At 51.8% G+C, this 17,010-nt stretch overlaps 8 protein-coding genes across 8 annotated transcripts; 4 read left to right on the top strand and 4 right to left on the bottom strand.

Moving 5' to 3' along the window:
* Window positions 1-89: 89 nt before the first annotated feature.
* On the top strand, window positions 90-1,991 carry BKA67DRAFT_201774 (cysteine synthase-like protein). Its single transcript, XM_046095421.1, has one exon. It carries the CDS (start codon window positions 375-377, stop codon window positions 1,791-1,793), a length of 1,419 nt encoding a protein of 472 aa, XP_045962113.1. The 5' UTR covers window positions 90-374; the 3' UTR covers window positions 1,794-1,991.
* Window positions 1,992-2,190: 199 nt separating this feature from the next.
* BKA67DRAFT_656121 (uncharacterized protein) lies at window positions 2,191-3,882 on the bottom strand (the record flags this gene model as incomplete). The annotated part of the gene is made up of 3 exons (XM_046106893.1): window positions 2,191-3,009; window positions 3,154-3,355; window positions 3,782-3,882. The coding sequence occupies 3 exons, from the start codon at window positions 3,880-3,882 to the stop codon at window positions 2,191-2,193; spliced, it is 1,122 nt and encodes a 373-aa protein (XP_045962114.1).
* A 2,337-nt stretch (window positions 3,883-6,219) lies between these two features.
* On the top strand, window positions 6,220-7,062 carry BKA67DRAFT_656122 (uncharacterized protein; the record flags this gene model as incomplete). The annotated part of the gene is made up of 1 exon (XM_046106894.1): window positions 6,220-7,062. One exon carries the CDS (start codon window positions 6,220-6,222, stop codon window positions 7,060-7,062), a length of 843 nt encoding a protein of 280 aa, XP_045962115.1.
* Window positions 7,063-7,286: 224 nt separating this feature from the next.
* BKA67DRAFT_591113 (endopolygalacturonase) lies at window positions 7,287-9,561 on the bottom strand (the record flags this gene model as incomplete). The annotated part of the gene is made up of 3 exons (XM_046104671.1): window positions 7,287-8,355; window positions 8,766-8,836; window positions 9,559-9,561. 3 exons carry the CDS (start codon window positions 9,559-9,561, stop codon window positions 7,287-7,289), a joined length of 1,143 nt encoding a protein of 380 aa, XP_045962116.1.
* A 538-nt stretch (window positions 9,562-10,099) lies between these two features.
* Window positions 10,100-12,254, bottom strand: BKA67DRAFT_673686 (uncharacterized protein; the record flags this gene model as incomplete). Its single annotated transcript, XM_046108736.1, has 2 exons — window positions 11,601-12,254; window positions 10,100-11,534 (listed from the first exon to the last, which is right to left on the bottom strand). Exons 1-2 carry the CDS (start codon window positions 11,849-11,851, stop codon window positions 10,100-10,102), a joined length of 1,686 nt encoding a protein of 561 aa, XP_045962117.1. The 5' UTR covers window positions 11,852-12,254.
* Window positions 12,255-12,453: 199 nt separating this feature from the next.
* BKA67DRAFT_643816 (uncharacterized protein) lies at window positions 12,454-13,889 on the bottom strand (the record flags this gene model as incomplete). Its single annotated transcript, XM_046105831.1, has 5 exons — window positions 13,330-13,889; window positions 13,096-13,246; window positions 12,974-13,055; window positions 12,668-12,824; window positions 12,454-12,611 (listed from the first exon to the last, which is right to left on the bottom strand). Exons 1-5 carry the CDS (start codon window positions 13,610-13,612, stop codon window positions 12,454-12,456), a joined length of 831 nt encoding a protein of 276 aa, XP_045962118.1. The 5' UTR covers window positions 13,613-13,889.
* Window positions 13,890-13,932: 43 nt separating this feature from the next.
* On the top strand, window positions 13,933-15,213 carry BKA67DRAFT_689120 (uncharacterized protein; the record flags this gene model as incomplete). The annotated part of the gene is made up of 2 exons (XM_046109087.1): window positions 13,933-14,582; window positions 14,720-15,213. The coding sequence occupies exons 1-2, from the start codon at window positions 14,351-14,353 to the stop codon at window positions 15,211-15,213; spliced, it is 726 nt and encodes a 241-aa protein (XP_045962119.1). The 5' UTR covers window positions 13,933-14,350.
* Window positions 15,214-16,041: 828 nt separating this feature from the next.
* BKA67DRAFT_656125 (5-formyltetrahydrofolate cyclo-ligase) lies at window positions 16,042-16,869 on the top strand (the record flags this gene model as incomplete). The annotated part of the gene is made up of 1 exon (XM_046106895.1): window positions 16,042-16,869. The coding sequence occupies one exon, from the start codon at window positions 16,042-16,044 to the stop codon at window positions 16,867-16,869; it is 828 nt and encodes a 275-aa protein (XP_045962120.1).
* Between the last annotated feature and the right edge of the window lie 141 nt (window positions 16,870-17,010).

Genomic DNA, 17,010 nt, shown 5'->3' on the forward strand with positions numbered 1-17,010 from the left:
AACTGGCAGGCAGTTTGCGGGTAGATGCGCTTGCTTTTGCTGCTAGACCGCATATGTAAGTACAGAGGCCCGAGCTCCCTTGCCAGGTACGTTGTACGCATCCGTACTGGTCCAAGGTTAGACCAAGCTTGTTATGTTACTATGTGCAGTACTGCTGCTTGCTCTTTGGAGTATGGAGCCGGAGCTAATAAAATATAGTTGCTGGTTGGCCAATCCATCCGTTTCACTGCGTTAACCTGCCTCCATGACATAGCTTCCGTTAGCTACATACCGGCACTCATACATGCAAGTTCCACTTGTGCTTGTTGTGACCCGGCAGCATAACCAACTCATCGACGGTCCTGTAGCCATGGTTTAGAGCCTTACACCAAGCCATGTCTTTGAGCTCCCATCCCAAAGCCTACGGCACCGCGGCAGTGGCCGTCGCCTTTGTCACCGGTGTCCTCATAACCCTCGGCTTCAAGGACTTCTACCCGGATCTGGAAAGACGCTACCAGCAGAGCAAGCGCCGCGTCTCCCGCAGGTCCTCACATAGGAACAGCCTGGCCTCGGAGGCGAACACCGCGCGCAGGCGGTCCAGCTTCTTCTGGGGCCCCGTCGAGTTGGAAGACCACGAGGAGGGCGACCCCAAGGACTCTCACCAGGCCCAGCAGGACCAGCACCTCTTACCACCCTCGGCGGGCCCCGTCGTGGGTATCGAGGGGTGCATAGGCCACACGCCCCTGGTGGAGATCAAGTCACTGTCAGATGCCACCGGTCGCACAATCCTGGCCAAGGCCGAGTTTCTCAATGGAGCTGGAAATAGCCCCAAGGATAGAGTTGCCCTGTCCATGATCCAGGCCGGCGAAGATGCTGGTCTCCTCGTTCCTGGCCGCGGCGACACCATCTACGAAGGTACTGTGGGGAGTACGGGTATCTCCATTGCCGCCTTGGCCCGCGCAAAGGGTTACAAGGCGCATATCTGCATGCCCGACGACCAGGCCAAGGAAAAGTCGGACCTGCTGCACCATCTCGGGGCCATCGTCGAACGCGTGCGAGTGGCGCCCATCACATCGCCGGATCACTTCGTGAACCTGGCCCGGCGGAGAGCAAAGGAGCACACGGAGAACCCGGGCATTGACAGCAATGGATTCTTCGCAGACCAGTTCGAGAGCGGCGCGAACTGGCTGGCACATTACAACACTACGGGCCCGGAAATCTTCTACCAGACCGGTGGTGAACTATCCGCCTTTGTAGCCGGCGCTGGCACGGGAGGCACCATCTCGGGTGTCGCCAAATATCTCAAGGAAGAAGCCAAGCTAACTGACCTCAAGATCGTGCTCGCAGACCCGCAAGGTAGTGGACTATACAACAAGATCAAGTATGGCGTCATGTACTCGTCGACGGAGAGAGAAGGCACGAGACGGCGCCAGCAGGTCGACACTATTGTCGAGGGTATCGGCATCAACAGAGTTACCAACAACTTCAACGCTGGGCGTGACTACATCACGGACGCTGTCAAGGTGTCCGATGAGCAAGCTTGCAAGATGGCGAGATGGTTGGTCGAGCATGATGGGATCTTCGTGGGCAGCAGCAGTGCAGTGAACTGCACCGCTGCCGCAGTAGCGGCTATGAAGTTACCCGAGGGAAGTAGGGTCGTCACCGTGTTGTGCGACTCGGGCGCAAGACACCTAAGCAAGTTCTGGAAGAAGGTTGGCGAGATGGGGCTCGAGGATCAAGGAGAGAAGGACGATTTGTTTGAATTTTTAGGAATCAGCGCAGAGCAGGACAAGACCGGTATTCACGAGCAATGAGGGCAAATCGTAGGACCTTGTTGGAAAATACCCACCAATAGGGAGGGATTGAGTGCCAGTTCGGCTGACTTGTTGGGCATCTGAATACGCCATCATCTATGCATGGCTTTCTTGACTTATTATACACTGATCCATAGCATGTGTGGCCACGACCACGTCAACGTGCTCGCGGGAACAGTTAGACGAGAGAAATCAAAGCAAAACTCCAGTACCATCCGAACCCGCTTCTGAAGGCGCATTGCTGCTCTGTATTGCAACCAAAAATCGGGTAAACGCTCGATGACAATCAAACGCCACTCACGCTCTACCCGGCACATTCTCGTAAATCATGAATCGAAAGGCTTGTCTTGTGTGGTCCTGGTCGTGCGAGTCGACTAGTGAGAGATGAGGGTATCTTTTATGAGAACTGCATGGAGTGGTCAGCATAGGTGCAGGTCGTGTCGAGAGGGAGAGCAGGCAATGTTACCTTCCAGCGTTTGCCGCAGTTCATGCATTCGCAGAATGTTGTCATGGGCTCATCAGCACTTCGCGTCTGCGCCTGCGTATAGCTGACCTTCTTCTGCTTGCAGTTACCGCAAGTGAGCTCCTCGCTGACGCTTTTCTCGGCCATGGGGACCTGTGCCTTGTTCATATTCTCCTTCTCAAGCTCGGCGTTGATCTTGCGCTGCTCCTCGGACATGAGCTCCTTGCCAGACATGCGGACAAACTTATCAGCTGTGATGGCGCCGGACATGACGCTCTGACCGAGCTCGGCATTGGTCTTTCCTTTGAGGTTCGAGAAGAGGGATCTTATCTTCTCCTTGTACTCCTTGGAAATCCCGTTCAAGGTCTTGTGTGCTGCGCTCTCGACCTCCATGGCACGTTGAAGAATAAGGTCAGACGGCTCGTAGGACCGGTAGGCTAGACCGTTGTACAGCAGACCGATGCAGTTGTCGCGCTCGGGCACGCCAATTCGCTTGATGTCGACGGCCTCGGTCTTGAACGTGCGCTTCTCAGCGTCGCCCTCAAACTTTTTCTTCAGACCAGCGGCGGATTTCTGCGCAGGGGAGGCAGGCTTGGCGGCGGGAGCTGGCGACGGCGAAGGCTTGCCCTTCTTGGCCATCTTCTCGGCCTCTACCGCCTTTCGCCACTTCTGAACAATAGCGCCGGCAACCTTGGCGATGTCGGGATTCGCATTCTTGTTAAGGCGTGCAATGATAACACCCGCTTTGGTGCTCTGCGCAGGTCACAATAGTTAGCATGGGGTGCTGTCTTCGTGGTGCCCTTCAGGCTTCGCGCGGAATGCAATGCAGCCTGCACGGAATGCCAACCACTATCTGCTCATGGAGCTCGGCGAGGCAGGGATGGTGGCGAGACTCACGCGCAAGACCTCCTCGGTGGGCGCAGGCTCCTTGTTAATCTGCTCGAGCTGAGCGAGGATATCTGCAGGCGGATCATTCTTGCCGACTGACGAAGACAGCGTTTTGATGCGCTGGGCCAGCTCGCGGGCGTTGAACGGTGCCATGGTGACGTTTGACGTGGTACGGTTTCTCGAGTTGAGTCGGCTCAGGAGTGAAGGTGGGCTGCGGTTGTTGGTTGGGCTCGGGGAGCTTGAGCTTGCACTTGGCAGCTTGCAGGTTACTCCTCGTAGGTTGTCAAGTAAATGATACCAAAAGTGAGCTCACAGCCGGATGATAGCAATGAATCGCCCCGGGGACTGGGGTCTTGGAGGGACGTATTGGGGCGACTGGGTATCAAAAGATGGAGGACATGTATAAATTGAGAATTGGAGTTTCTTGCCTTTAATCAACCAAAGTACAAAGCATGGGCAGGCACAACCGTTCGCGACGACATGGATCCGCTTGCGATGAGCGATTAGCGATTAGCGATTAGCGCACGTGCCATTTTGCCCGTCATTTTGCCAAGACTCAGCTTTGCCCGAGGTCAGCCCGGCTCAGCTTCTTACAGGCCATTATAATATGTAATCAGCACAACGCATACCTACTTACCAAGTCCTACGAAAGACAGGTGTAACAAGCAGAATCGGAACGTCATTTGCCTGATCATGTGTGAGCTTTCGTAAGAGTGTAGAAGCTTGAGAGATTGACATCTCCAACCAAATGGGTACTAAATAGCTTGCAGTAATAGGCAAACTGATCAGGTAAGTACCTGGCAAGTGTTAGTCTGGGCCACGGAAAGGCCACTGGCCATTATGTTCAATGTCCTCCTTCCGGAACGTACCAGCACGCTTTTTAAAAGACCGCCTCAAGTTGTTCGAATACTATCGCGGAGCAGAAGTCATTCCGCCAGCTATTGCTATATCCGCCTCGAAAACTAAAGCTGCGGCAGCTACGACTATAGCATCGATGGGCTACAGTTCCGCTTCTCAAACGCATCTTATATCCGAAGTAACATTCGTTAGCTAAGCAGGAGTATTTAGTGAATGGTTAGAACTTACCTGTTACATTATCCTGAACTGCTAATGGGAAAGTGGAGGACGCCCTTCCCATAATGCGGATCCCCTATAATAAGTAGCTCTCGGAGTATTGAGCTGGAATGTGATGCAAAGCTTGAGTTGGCCTATAATGAAATAGAATAAAAACGAAAGTCGTGTAAAGGAAATCAATTAAGCATGTTTGGAAGCATATTGTTGCCTACAACATATATGCTTCGGTAAAACAGCGAACCGGGTTCAGAATTCTCATGTCTTCACCAGCTTCAACGAGATACGCTCTACTGATGGTGATAGCCTCTATATTCTGAGACTACCTCCACCGAGATCTCTAGTCCATGGTTCGTGCGTGCCCATTCAGACCTAGTATCATTACTCGTGCACTTATACATTCTTGTCAAATATTCTCAACGCCTTCCGAGTTCCTAAATAGACCGGGTTAATCGAGACTATGAGACATTTGGCTGCTTTTCTCTTTCTGGTTCTGCATCTCATTTAGATTGTCTTCGTAGAAGGTCTAGTAGGAGGGGAATTGAACGCGTCTGGATTTGGTACGCCTACCGAATCTAGTTCTTGAACCCTCCGGTATCGAGAACTTTTACTGCAGGCTATTTTGAAACTACGCCCAACGAATCATGCTATTTTTGCAAAGTTTTTAGAAGTGGTGGTGCGAGTTCCACCTGGGATACTCGTGAACGATCCCTCTTCTGAGTATTTGCCAGCCGACGCAACGAATTTAACGCCCGATCCTGGTGCTACAGCTCATTGCAATTTTTTTTCTAACGGCGAACAGATAATTTGAAGGCTCAAAGGTTCATGAAATCTGGTAGACTGGTTTGCTTTATTCGACGCTATCGTAATCAATATGTTATTAGTGATTGTAGTACCAATAATAACAAAGAGACCAGCCTTATAGAGTATTGGTGTCCTTCGGCATGCGTTTTCGAAATGAAGATTTCTTAGATAGACCATTCATCATGCTTTTTTCATGCTTTTATACTGCTTAGAAATTCCTGAGAAATTCCTGAGAAACTTTTCTATTTCACGCTTAGTTTTCTCGAGTATACCTGAATGGCTTCCTTCCCGACATTCTTTCATGGCCCTAACCAGTAAAGCATATACAAGAATGAACAATGTCGTAATAAGCTGAACAAGATAGACTTGAACTCGCAGGTTTTACCCGTTCGGTACTGCTTAACATATTGCATTAGAAGTATTCTCCACCTCTAATAACTCAGGTCCATCGTCTTTACATCAAATACACATTATGGTTGTAGATTCTAGTTATACTAAAATAGGTATGAGGACCAATATATCAAATAGTTACGTTATAGCTAGAGTTGGGGTGGGGAACTACTTTCATCACACGAAGATGCTGCCTACTTTGACACAAGGTAGACAAAACGATAACTTAGGGTCGAAGGCTGAGAGGTAGTCTGACTTCTCTGTTTTACCACGAAGAGATGCCAGCACAACAAGTATTTATTTCTGGCACAAGCCCAAATGGCCTCTTGCATGAATTCTTCAGGGATCAAGAGCATGAGTACCTAGACAAGACCTTTGGATGGTATCAAGTATAATTTTACTACGCTTCCTTGCGAATAAACTAGTCGTGCGAGCCATAGGGGCTCTATCAACACCCTGTTCTCAAGCACCAATCACATTTTGTGAGCATACGTTGACCATTGTGCTTAAGCAAACTGCACAAGTATCATGAACTTGGCTTAGACCTCCTATTCTTGTCACCCACCCCTTTGCTAGATCATGGGCAACGCATGAATGCTGTATTTTAGTGGCTTAGAAATCATACCTTGTAAATAAGATATACCAGAAGTTCTTTGTTGCACTCAGCCGCTTTCGTGTAATTTGCCCGCAGCATTCAGCTGCAATGTTCTTTGTCAATCAAGCGACCGAGAAAACTTTAGTTCTCGAAGAGGCATTCATTAATTCTTCAGTGAGGAGAGTCGGCATGATAGAAAAAGATGGCAGCCAAATATGGCTCCGCTGGAAACAAGGAAGACCGTTGATAATGAAAGGTGGGAGATGCTAGAGGTCTTGCCAGACATACTCAGACGGAGCATCGAGCTACATGATAACGGCACTACGCCTGTAATGATGACAGAGAACTCATTGTACAATATCATGACTGCTGGAAAGGACGAGTTTCTTGAGATCACCGTCTCGAAAGTCATACCGTTGAATCCTCTGGCCTCCGAAGTCCGCACATCGCTGAGCATCCCACACATGTCTCCTACGCGGACCGAAAGCGGGTTTGGAAACCACCTGACGTCCAAGTTCTCCGTCCTAGGCCAGAGGAGCAGCAGTGACTGGCCGTCTAGTGGGCACACCTCGAGAGGTGAACGCCCGAGATCGCGGGTAACGCTCGACACGAGGATATTCCTCCCGCTACCGGACGCAACATGCGGCAACTGCCAGCGACCCGGACACGCAGTGCGGGACTGCATCGGCCCCGTCGACGAGCACGGCGAGATCGACGGCTGTCCCAAGTGCAACACCGCGCGTGCGCACCTCTACGACGATTGTCCTGCTCGGGATCCGAACGAGGACTTTGACTACATATACATGTATCGCCAGAGGAAGCCGCCGCTGAAGAGCTATATGCAGTGGCAGGGCTTCCTATCGGAGCGGTACCAACCAGCCACCTGGCCCAAATTCATACCGTGGTCTTCGCAATTCGCGCTGGCGCAGCAAGAGTCGGCTTTCAGAGCACGTCGCATGCCGGAGTGGTTGTACTACGAGTATGACCGCATTGGGTGGCCGGACGCGGAGGCGCACTATCGGGAGATCGATCCCGAGTCTGAATATCTAGTCCTCTGATGCAGGGAATGTCCATTTATCAAGCTGAAAGCACACGGAAACCATGAACATTATGACTGGCACAAAACACTATAAGAGCATGGGACGAGATGACATCCGTGAATATAATTTGGGTATCGACTTCGCGAAAACGAATTGAAATATATAGACCTTTCAAAAGCGGGCTACTAAACATGTACAAGAAAAAACCAGCCTATACGTAAACAGCTGGGCGCCTCACCGTTCTATGACGAGAGACAAGTGGTAGTAGGGTAGTTACAAGATTCGTCACCACCAGTGATGCTGACGCCTGAGAAGGTGAAGTCGCTGCAGCTGCCGTCACCGCAAAGGATGTAGTAGTCATAGGCATCGTCGCCAGTCGTCGTTCCGGTGACATCAATGAAGGATATACCGGCGATGGTGACACCGTTCGTGGGCTCGCCAGTCGGGCCGCCGTTCAGGTAGTCCTGCTGGACATCAATACCGTAATCGGTGATTCCGCTCATGGTGATGTTCTGGTAAGTGACGTTCTCGATCGTGCCGGTCGTACCGGAGTTGCTCTTGATACGGCATGCGTTTTCAGAGTTGACGACGACCGAGTCCGAGAAAGTGACACCCGAGACGGTGTTGTTGCTCTTGCCACCAATGGAGCCGATGGACAGACCGTGGCCACCAGAGCAGTACATGTTGCTAACGATGACGTTGGATCCGGATGTTACAGCTACGCAATCGTCTTGGTTGTAGACCTTGATGTTATCGAGCGTGACGGTATCGGAGCCAGAGATATCGAAACCGTCCGAGTTGTGCGCAGCAGCCTTGGTGCCGCTGGCAGAGTTAGGCTCGTCACCTGCCGAGTTGTCGAGCGTGAGGCCGGTCACCTCGAGGCCCTGGACGCCGCTGATGTAGAAGCAGTGGGTGGGCCAGTTCTGGATGTTGAGGTTCGTGATCTTGCCGTTGTAGACCTTCTTGACGACAATGAAGTGGTCGGGCTTGTCGCTACCGCCGTTGGAACCCTCGCCATCCCAGTAAGCGGCACCGTTTCCGTCAATAACGTGGCCCTCAGCTCCAGTGATGGTGATGTCATGTCCGCTAATGATCATAGGGTCGAAGTCGGAGTCCGCAGTGGTGCCGAAAGAAGTGGTTCCGGCAAAAGTGACGGTAGTGCCGGTCTGGAGCGCTGACAGATCAATCGTGCTAGAGGCAGGGGCAGAGATGCCGGAGAGGACAATATCTGTGCATGAAGCGACAGCAGAAGAGATGTCCGCGTAGGCAGTCACCGTGCATGCGTTGGCATCGGCCTCGACGGCCTCGGCACTGGTGACAGCAGCGGCAGAGGTTGTGGCTGCGGCCTTGGTTGAAGTTGCCAGCGTCGTGGCGGCCTCAGATGAAGTAGCGGCATTGGACGTGACAGCAGCCTTCGAAGTCGACTTAGGAGCAGCAGAAGATGCTTTGCCAGAAGATGCCTTGGCAGATGACGGGGCGGCGGAGCTTCTGACCAGAGATCCGGTCGTCTTAAGAACACCGGTTGAGGTTGTCTTAGCAGCAGCAGATGTTTGGGTTGCAGCGGCCGATCCGCCAGTCACGTAGCAGCCACATGCAGTAGAGAGCTTCTTGGTCTTATAAGCGCAGGCCGCGCCGAGCGCGTCGGGGACCGCGGTAGTCTCAGTAATGGCCGAAGCGGTCCAAGTGGCGCAAAAGCTCGCCGCTTCGGCCGAGTTGCTCACGAACGCGCCGGCGCAAGCGTCGGTATCAGGGTTGGAGCAGCCGAGCACGGCAATGGGGAGCACAGCTCCCGCTAGAATGAACGAACGCATGGTAACGAATGAAGTACGCAAAAGAGAGACTAAAGTGGGTGTGTGTAAAAGAAAGGCAGCTTGGCAATGAGACTATAGAAGATCAATATGTTAGCCAAGCTGGCCAAGACGGGTGTTTATATTGTCAAGAGGCTTGTCAAGGCTTGTCCTTTGAGACCCATCTTGGCGGTTCCCTCTTCCTAAAGGAGCAGACATAATATGATGAACGGGACTCTGCATGCCATGAGTCCTGGTCAATTGACCCATGGACAATGGGGTACACTCAACATCAGACGACGCCTTTCCCTAAAGAAGCTCGGCATCCTAGTCAAACTGCGGCAACCCCATTCTCGATCGGATGGTTCCATCGGTATTGTTTCCGAAGTCAAAGCTTTATATGATCCACCCATATATATGCTAATGTCTGGAGGAGTCAATGGAAATGACTGCATAAAAGCCTTGGGAATTACATATTCAGACCAGTTTGGGGCTATTAATTTCACCGTCAAGGAGAAGGATCAGTGGACTGGATGTCGAAAGTGTGTCTGTCAATGAACAGGCAGGAGTCGGCGGCAGTCAATTCGAAGATAACATCCACCAATTGGATTATTGGAGCGATGATGAAGGCGGCTGAACATTAGGGGCCTCATTCCAGGGGCTGTGGTGGGTCCGTCCCCCAGCAAACTGTGTGTCTGAAACGGATCTAAGCCCACTGTGATTTTACCATAGTAAAGATTCGTGACCCCGAAGGCATGTCGTATCTCCGACAGCCTCAACGACAAACATAGAAGTGCCAATGTTGCCAATCGGAAGGTCCGGAGAGGCGAACCACACTCGACTTTCGTGAAACAACTCGGAGGATGAACCCTGAATGATTGTGGGTGGCTCACATCATTGTCCCAAATCGTCGGGCCTGTACGGTACGTTCCGTATTCGGGTCGCTATGTAGGAGCAGATGCTGCAGTTCGATGTGTCTGACGCGTCATACAATTAGACTAACGTAATACTGAGATCAAGCGGCCGGTTTTTATTCGGTTACTTTCTGCTGCTGAACGGGCAGTCACAACAAATACGCCCATAGAAGTGGATTGTGGGTTATGACATTTAGGAGGACTTGGCTACTGGACGGTATGCAGATACTTTTTCTTAATCATATGGTCCGATTGCTATCTTGGTTATCAAAGCTCCTCATGCCCACCAGGCACGTTGCTTCTGTGTGGAAAAATCTCAGCTCTGGAAGCGAATGTAAAGCTGGAATAAAAGTCTTACGATATTGAACACAAACGGCCGTCAACTGTTGTGCTATAAGCCTCGCTCCCAACCGCGTCAACGGCCCAGAACAAGCCAGAGGGGTCCCACTTCCGCTTGATTCCCATTAGGGTTTCGTAATTGTTACCGAAGAAATCTTCTTGAAAATTAGGCTGGGCCCAGTCTGCCTCGTTCATATACGCACCACTGCCTGGAGTGGCAGCTTCGATGATGGGCATAACTATGTCAGTCAATTGCGCCTGAAGTGCAAGATCTTCTGCCCAAGGGGCAGTGAAGTTCCAAGCAAGGCCAAGCGTCACTTGTACGATGGCATCTCGCCATTGTGGCAAGACAGCGTTGTCACCACCGAAACGAGAGACATTGGTACTAACACCAATGAACGTAGTGCCTTGTGCTATGAGGTCGCGTGCTGGCTGACTGAAGTTGCCGATCTGGTCCCTTAGAATCAGACGGCCGCCATACAGCGAAGTACCAACTTGGATGTTACCTAGGGGCAGTGGGCCCCAGTAGTGGTCGTAGTGGTCGTAGTACGAGGAAAACTCGGTATAAGTAATGGTATAGATGAGTCCAAGCGCGCTCAATTTTGACAGAAATGGTGCCATGATGCCTTCGAGCTCGCTCTGCGTCTTGTTATAAGCCGTGATAGCAGGCGATTGGAGGAAGCCAGTGCCAAAAAAGTAAATGGCCATGACACCAGAGTCAACAATGTCTATGACGCTGTCATGGTAAGCATCCACAGCTCCAAAGACCTCATCTGCCGTTTGGTTGTCACTGGCAGTAACAGCGAAAGTGGCACCACTGACTGTGCTGTCAGGGTGGGCTTGAACAGTCAGCGAAACGACTACACCGTAGTTGCCTCCACCGCCACCACTTAGAGCCCAGTACAAGTCAGCATTTTGGTCACGACTGGCCGTAAGCAGTTCTCCAGCAGCGGTGACTACATCGAAGGAGAGGGTATTATCGGCCGCGAGGCCAAATACTGTGCTCAAGCCGGAATGTCCGCCTCCTTGGGTGTAGCCACCAGCAAGACCGACTGTAGGGCATTCTCCAGTAACGACCACAAGTCCAAGCTTGTAAGCTGCGGCCAAGGCCTCGAATCCCTGAATACCAGCTCCTACCTTGAGGGCTTTACCGACATAGGAGCCGTCATTCCAGTCTAAAGACTCAATACTCTTGAGATGATGTGTCCAGATGGCCAAGCCACCCGCACCCGTGGATCGTCCGAGATAGTCATGGCCAGTGTTGCGTATCACAAAGCGAACGTTCTTCTCTTTCGCGAAGCTAATTGCCGCAATAACATCATCCGAACCAGTTGCATTGACCGTAAAGTGCACATAGTTACCAAGTGTGCATGGAAGATCTCTTGGCGTAAAGGGGTCACAGCTCTGGTTAGCGAAGAGAGGTGCCATCACTGATGACGGTGAGTCCATACTATCGACACATTAGCAATGCTGTAACTACTTGAGTCCTAACAGCAACACGGTAGCGCCAGCTTACTGGATACCAGAGTCGAGCCATTGGCCTTGTAAATCGGCACATAATTCTGCATCATAAGTCGGATCATGGCACGGGGATCCTAACGGGACTGTTGCGATCAGACGTCCCGCAACAGTGTTGTTCAACTGGTCCCATTCAATTTGCGATGGCCAGCAGGCATCGCCAGGAAAGCATTTGCATTTTGATGCTGGAATGGAAGATGCAGCCGCAAAACCCAATAAGGTGCACAAAGCCAAATAAAACTGATGCATGGTGCCAAAGGAGTTGGATTGCGAAACTGCAATGAAGGTAGAAAAGGCGGAAATATTTGCGAGTTCAAGTCTAAGATATGTTGACTTTTTGTGTCACATTGCCGAGCTCACCAAGCGAGCCAATCAAAGTGAATAGGAGCTCGTTTATTCCTCACAGGTGCCAATTTCTACATCTGAAAGTAGTAAGATTCGCGCTGCTCGTGCCACTATTTGTTATGCAACGGCCGACGGGGCAAGATGAAGGTCAAAAGTTGGTTCCCAGAGATTCTAGAGTGTTGGAAAGTAGTGGTATATACGGTTACTGCCATTGAACATCGGTACGCCGAAGGAAATTATACTCCACTGGGGATAGTAGGAGATTCTGCAGCGCTGTTACTTTGGACGGCTTGGAGTAAAGGCATGGTTATTTGCCGGTGGCTTTCCAGCCATGCATCTATCCAATACCCGGAATTATTCTAGACAGTCTAATGTGCCGTCGTTAGGATCATGGTTGTGTTCAACGTCGTTCCGCATGTACAATTTTTTATGTTAGCAGGCTACAACAATAGTGGATCTTTCATTTATAGCTATGGTCCGCAAGCCGACCCTTGCTGTAGGGTTTGCTACGTCAAGTTGAAAACCCGTTGATCTTCGGAATATTTTGTTTTTCGCCCGGTAGAATACTCGCTAATTACGCTCATGAGCTCCACGTACGTTCCAAGAGGCTTGTACTCGGTGCTATCGTATCCAAAAGCTGCTGCGCCTCCAATGGCCAGACCAGCTGCCGTTCCAGTCCATCTTGGAAAGCAAGTCATACCGATGACAGTAATTATATACCCGTATTTGAAGCGAGGCACGCCCAGGGCTTCCCGGAGTCATGATCCAGTACTGCTATCAGGTCTAGCATCAAAGCAATTATACGCACTTTGTTAATCTCAGTAATATATTTGGCATGGATACTTTCGCTCTTGAACGGGATCTGCACACTCCCCACCTATAACCACAAGGTTAGTTTTACCGTGTACTGTCCCACCATTATACTCTGGGTTTCTTGATCGCTTCCCATTCCCGCACAACCTGGGCCTCGACAATAGGTGCTTCCTAACTTCCATCGACACGCAGTTCCGCATTCACGACACCTACGTAGCCGCGAAGGATCCGGATAAGACCAGTAGGAAACTCGGCGAAAGGTGGCACTTCGCGCAGGAAGGATTTGGGAAGGCAACTGACACTCACACAGCGAAAGCGTTGGGCGTCCCGCCCACCAACGATGCGCTGGTAACGCCCCTCCTATACGATGGCAAAACCGGATTTCACTTAAGCCCACATATATTAGTATCATGGTATCGGATACATGCCGGCACTCAGAACTCAGGTATGCCGCAGAAGTGGCGTTTCCACGAACGCCGATCCACTCTTTACACGGTTTGTAGGTTATACTATAGCGGGTTTACTAATAACATTTGGAGAGTGCGGTGGCTTTTGTGTGTGTTACTTACTTCCGGAGACGATATAAATATGTATAATGCTTGCGTCATGATCACCAAAGAGCAAATTCGCTTCGAGTTCCTTGTTTCTTACTGGGAATGAATTTGTCGCCCAGGTTGGTAAAACCGGGTGTTCGCTATCCTTACATCCTGCACATAGACCCAAAAGGTCAAGCCTCTTAAACGTAGTCAAGTATGCCTTGGTAGAATCTGCGAAAACACTGTTGACACCTGCCTTGTACTCGACGGCGACGGGCATTGCAATAGCATTCATTAATTCTGGTGAACTCCGCATGTTGGTGCTATACGACGATGGTAAAGGCTTGCAACAGACTTCATGGTTCCAAAGGCACTTTGCGTGTTGTCAGTCCTTTTCTCCAAGCCATATCAGGACATTACGGATTGCATATCCGATATCCCTGAGCGGTATGGGATACACTGTTACACAGGACCAGATTGCTCAAAATGAAAGCCAGAATACCAGAAGTGATGATATAGGGCAACACAAAATTGCTCGCGCCGGATATTTATCTAAAGCACAAAGATGACCGGAAAACGAGATCTGGTTGCAGTTAACACCTGTCTCTCTCCAAAGTGAGTACTCTATTATTGTAGGTGGAAAGGTGGTTTATGATGATGAAGAGATTCAGCACTTAACGCGTAAAAACACGCTATAACGCAGTGGGTTTCTCCGCTGTGTTGCCAGCCAAAGCGCGTCCGTGTCCACGGCCCAGTTATTGAATTGACCACTCAAATCGTGGCAGCAACCCGCGTTCCCGTGTAGGTATTACGCGAGTGCGCAAAGCTGTCCGACTTGTATAGCCTTGGTATCACTCACACATACGCTCATACATACAGTACATACTTACTTACACGACATATAATATAGCCATCTCGCTCCCAACGACGACACACCCTTCAAGGACCATACAATATCTGCTGCATAGTAATTCCGATTCCTGGGGAAATTAGCCCAGTTGTTGGTTACATCAAAGTCCAATATCTATCCGTCCCAAAGCAAACCTCCGCCGCAATGCAGCTCAAGCGCAAGCGCTCCGAATCCGAACTCTCATTGTCATCCAGCAGCACGGGGAGCGCGTTCAACTCCCCATCGCGGCCGGGCTGCTCTTCTTCGCACATGGACACGGAAAACACATCATCGTCATCTCCAGCGCACCGCTTCTTCATGGCGACGCCCTCGCACCTCCCCAGCCGCACAATGAAGCGGTTCCGCGACAACCGGCCCTCACAAGAAGAAGTGCATCGTAAGTACTCCCTACTCAGCCAAAAACCCCCTCCCCCCCGGTTCACCCCAGCAAGTGTGCTGTACGCAAGAGGGGCAGGGGGAAGCGAGTGAGTCTCTGCGTTGCTGACCGTGCGAACTCTCATTCCCCCGAAACAGAAAGAACGATAAACATGCTCTTCTCGGCCGCGCAGAGGCCGCAGGCAGAACAAGACGAACCGACGCCTCGGCCTCGCGCCGTCCATACACAGCCCCCGGCCCCCACGCCGCCTGCCCGGCACCACGCGCAGCAGGCGTCCCTGCACAGCTTCTGGAAGCTGCCCAACTCGCAGAGCCTCTCCGCCGCCACGGCGTCCGTGGCGTCGCCGCACGTCGACGCGTCCGTTTACGCCCCGGCGGACTGCGAGGACTGCGGGCAGAGGCTGCGCGGCGATGATGGCGCCGACGGGGACGTGGATATGGACATCGATGGTGGCTCCGAGGCTGAGGCGGCGAGCTGTGCCGGGTGTGGGAAACACGTCTGCTCGCACTGCTCCATCACGAACATGGGCGAGCGGAGGAGGTGTTTGGGCTGTGCTGATGATACGGGGAAGAGGCTGTGGATAGGGAGTGTAGGGTGGACTTCGAAAATGAGTGCTCTTGGGATTTTCTGAGATGGTGTTCACGGTGAAAAGGGAGCATATGTTTGAACCATTGGATTCAAGATGACAAGCGTTTGTGATACAAGTCAAGGCGCTGCGATAAAAACGCGGGGCCTGTGGTCGATAGACGGACGATGTTGCTTCTTTGCTGCTTCTTTCAAAGGCGAAGGCGTTTTGGGAGTTAGGCATTTTTTCTCTTTAAATCATGTCGAAATCATTCAGGTATGCATATATACACCTCATGGCGCTTTTATGGCTGCCAGAGCTGCTACCTATCATTCCTGTTAATGCTCGTCAGTGCTACTTTAGCATTCAATGGTTATATTGCATGCGTTCATGGCGCTGCTTGCGATCGTCTGCGCAGGACATTGTAAACGGAGTTTCGCGATCCTGCGTCAAGAAACCCCAAGCTACGTACATACACAAACGACAGACAAGACTCGATCAGCGGGTTTCTACAGAAAGCACGATGGCTTCGGTTCTCAGTTCTTTTGTGACTCTTCCGACAATGGTCTTTTTCGGACGTCGCCGTAGCCGCTATCAACACCAACGAAAACGCCGGGCGCCAAGGCTCCGCAGCAGCATCCGGTGATTTCCGGGGGGCGTTGGAAGATCATTATAGCGTCTCCAAGATAGAAGCCGTCCGAGACCGGCAGATAGGAGCCTCCAATCCTGTTTTCTGTTACATCGGCCCCATACCGGCATCCACGACACATACGCGCACTCACGCACGTACGCACACACGCACACACTCACACGTATGTGCAAGCCACGAACCCCCAGCCTAAGCATCCATCACGATCATCCGAGAAGCCTCGACGAATGGAGAACCTCAACATCATGATAACGGCCGAGGCGGCGCTCTCGCAGGCGCAGGCGCGGGCCCGGATCGTGGACCACAAGAGCGCGGTGCGGTCGCGTGTGTGGACGGGGCTGCTGGAGGTGGCGCTGGCGGACTCGCGGTTCCACTACGACTTCGGGGAGTACATCACGGACTTCGCCGGGTCGTCCGAGGTCACGTCGCGGCTGGCCTCGCTCCCCGTCTACCAGGCCTCGGCCACCTTGTTCGTCACGCCCGACAACTGCCTCGAGGAGCTGCGCCGGCGCGCCCTGCTGGGCGGGAAGCGCGTCCTCATCACCACGTACGGCATCAGGCGGGGGTTCTGGCTCCTGGACCCGGCCGCGATCCGCGACCGGTGGCAGGGCAAGCTTGGTGGCGGGGACGGCTGGGCGTGGTATGCCTCGACGCTGGACGGGATGGAGCGGGTGGGACGCCAGGTGTCCCTGTCGGACTTGATCAGGGAAGGAGTCCAGATTCCCGTCATGATCACGGGCACGGGCGCCATCAACACGCGGGGGATCCGGTTCGGCAAGGGCCATGGGTACTTTGATCTCGAGTGGGGGATGTTGTACTCCATTGGTGTTATTACGACGCAGACAGTGGTCGTGAGCGTGGTGCATGATTGTCAGTTGTTGGAGGAAGATCTGAGGCCCGATGTGTTTGATACGGTTTGCGATTATGTAATTACACCCAGCAGGGTGGTGGAGGTCAAGGAGGCACAAAAGCCAACATGCGGGATTTTATATGATAGACTACAGCCGGGCATGTTAAAGGCCATACCGCCTTTGACCGAGTTGAAGGGTATTCTTCAGCAGATGAGACGATAGAGCAGCAGAAAGATCATGTGTGCACATGTACGACTTGGCCGACGTCTTTTTTACGTCTTTTAGCACTGAATTGTTGCCTCTTAGAACTATAGTTTTCTCGGCCAGTACCTCAGTCATACACCGGCGCCAGCCCTTTCATCA

Source organism: Truncatella angustata (assembly GCF_020726525.1).
Source record: "Truncatella angustata strain MPI-SDFR-AT-0073 chromosome Unknown BKA67scaffold_2, whole genome shotgun sequence".
NCBI classification, from domain to species: domain Eukaryota; kingdom Fungi; phylum Ascomycota; class Sordariomycetes; order Amphisphaeriales; family Sporocadaceae; genus Truncatella; species Truncatella angustata.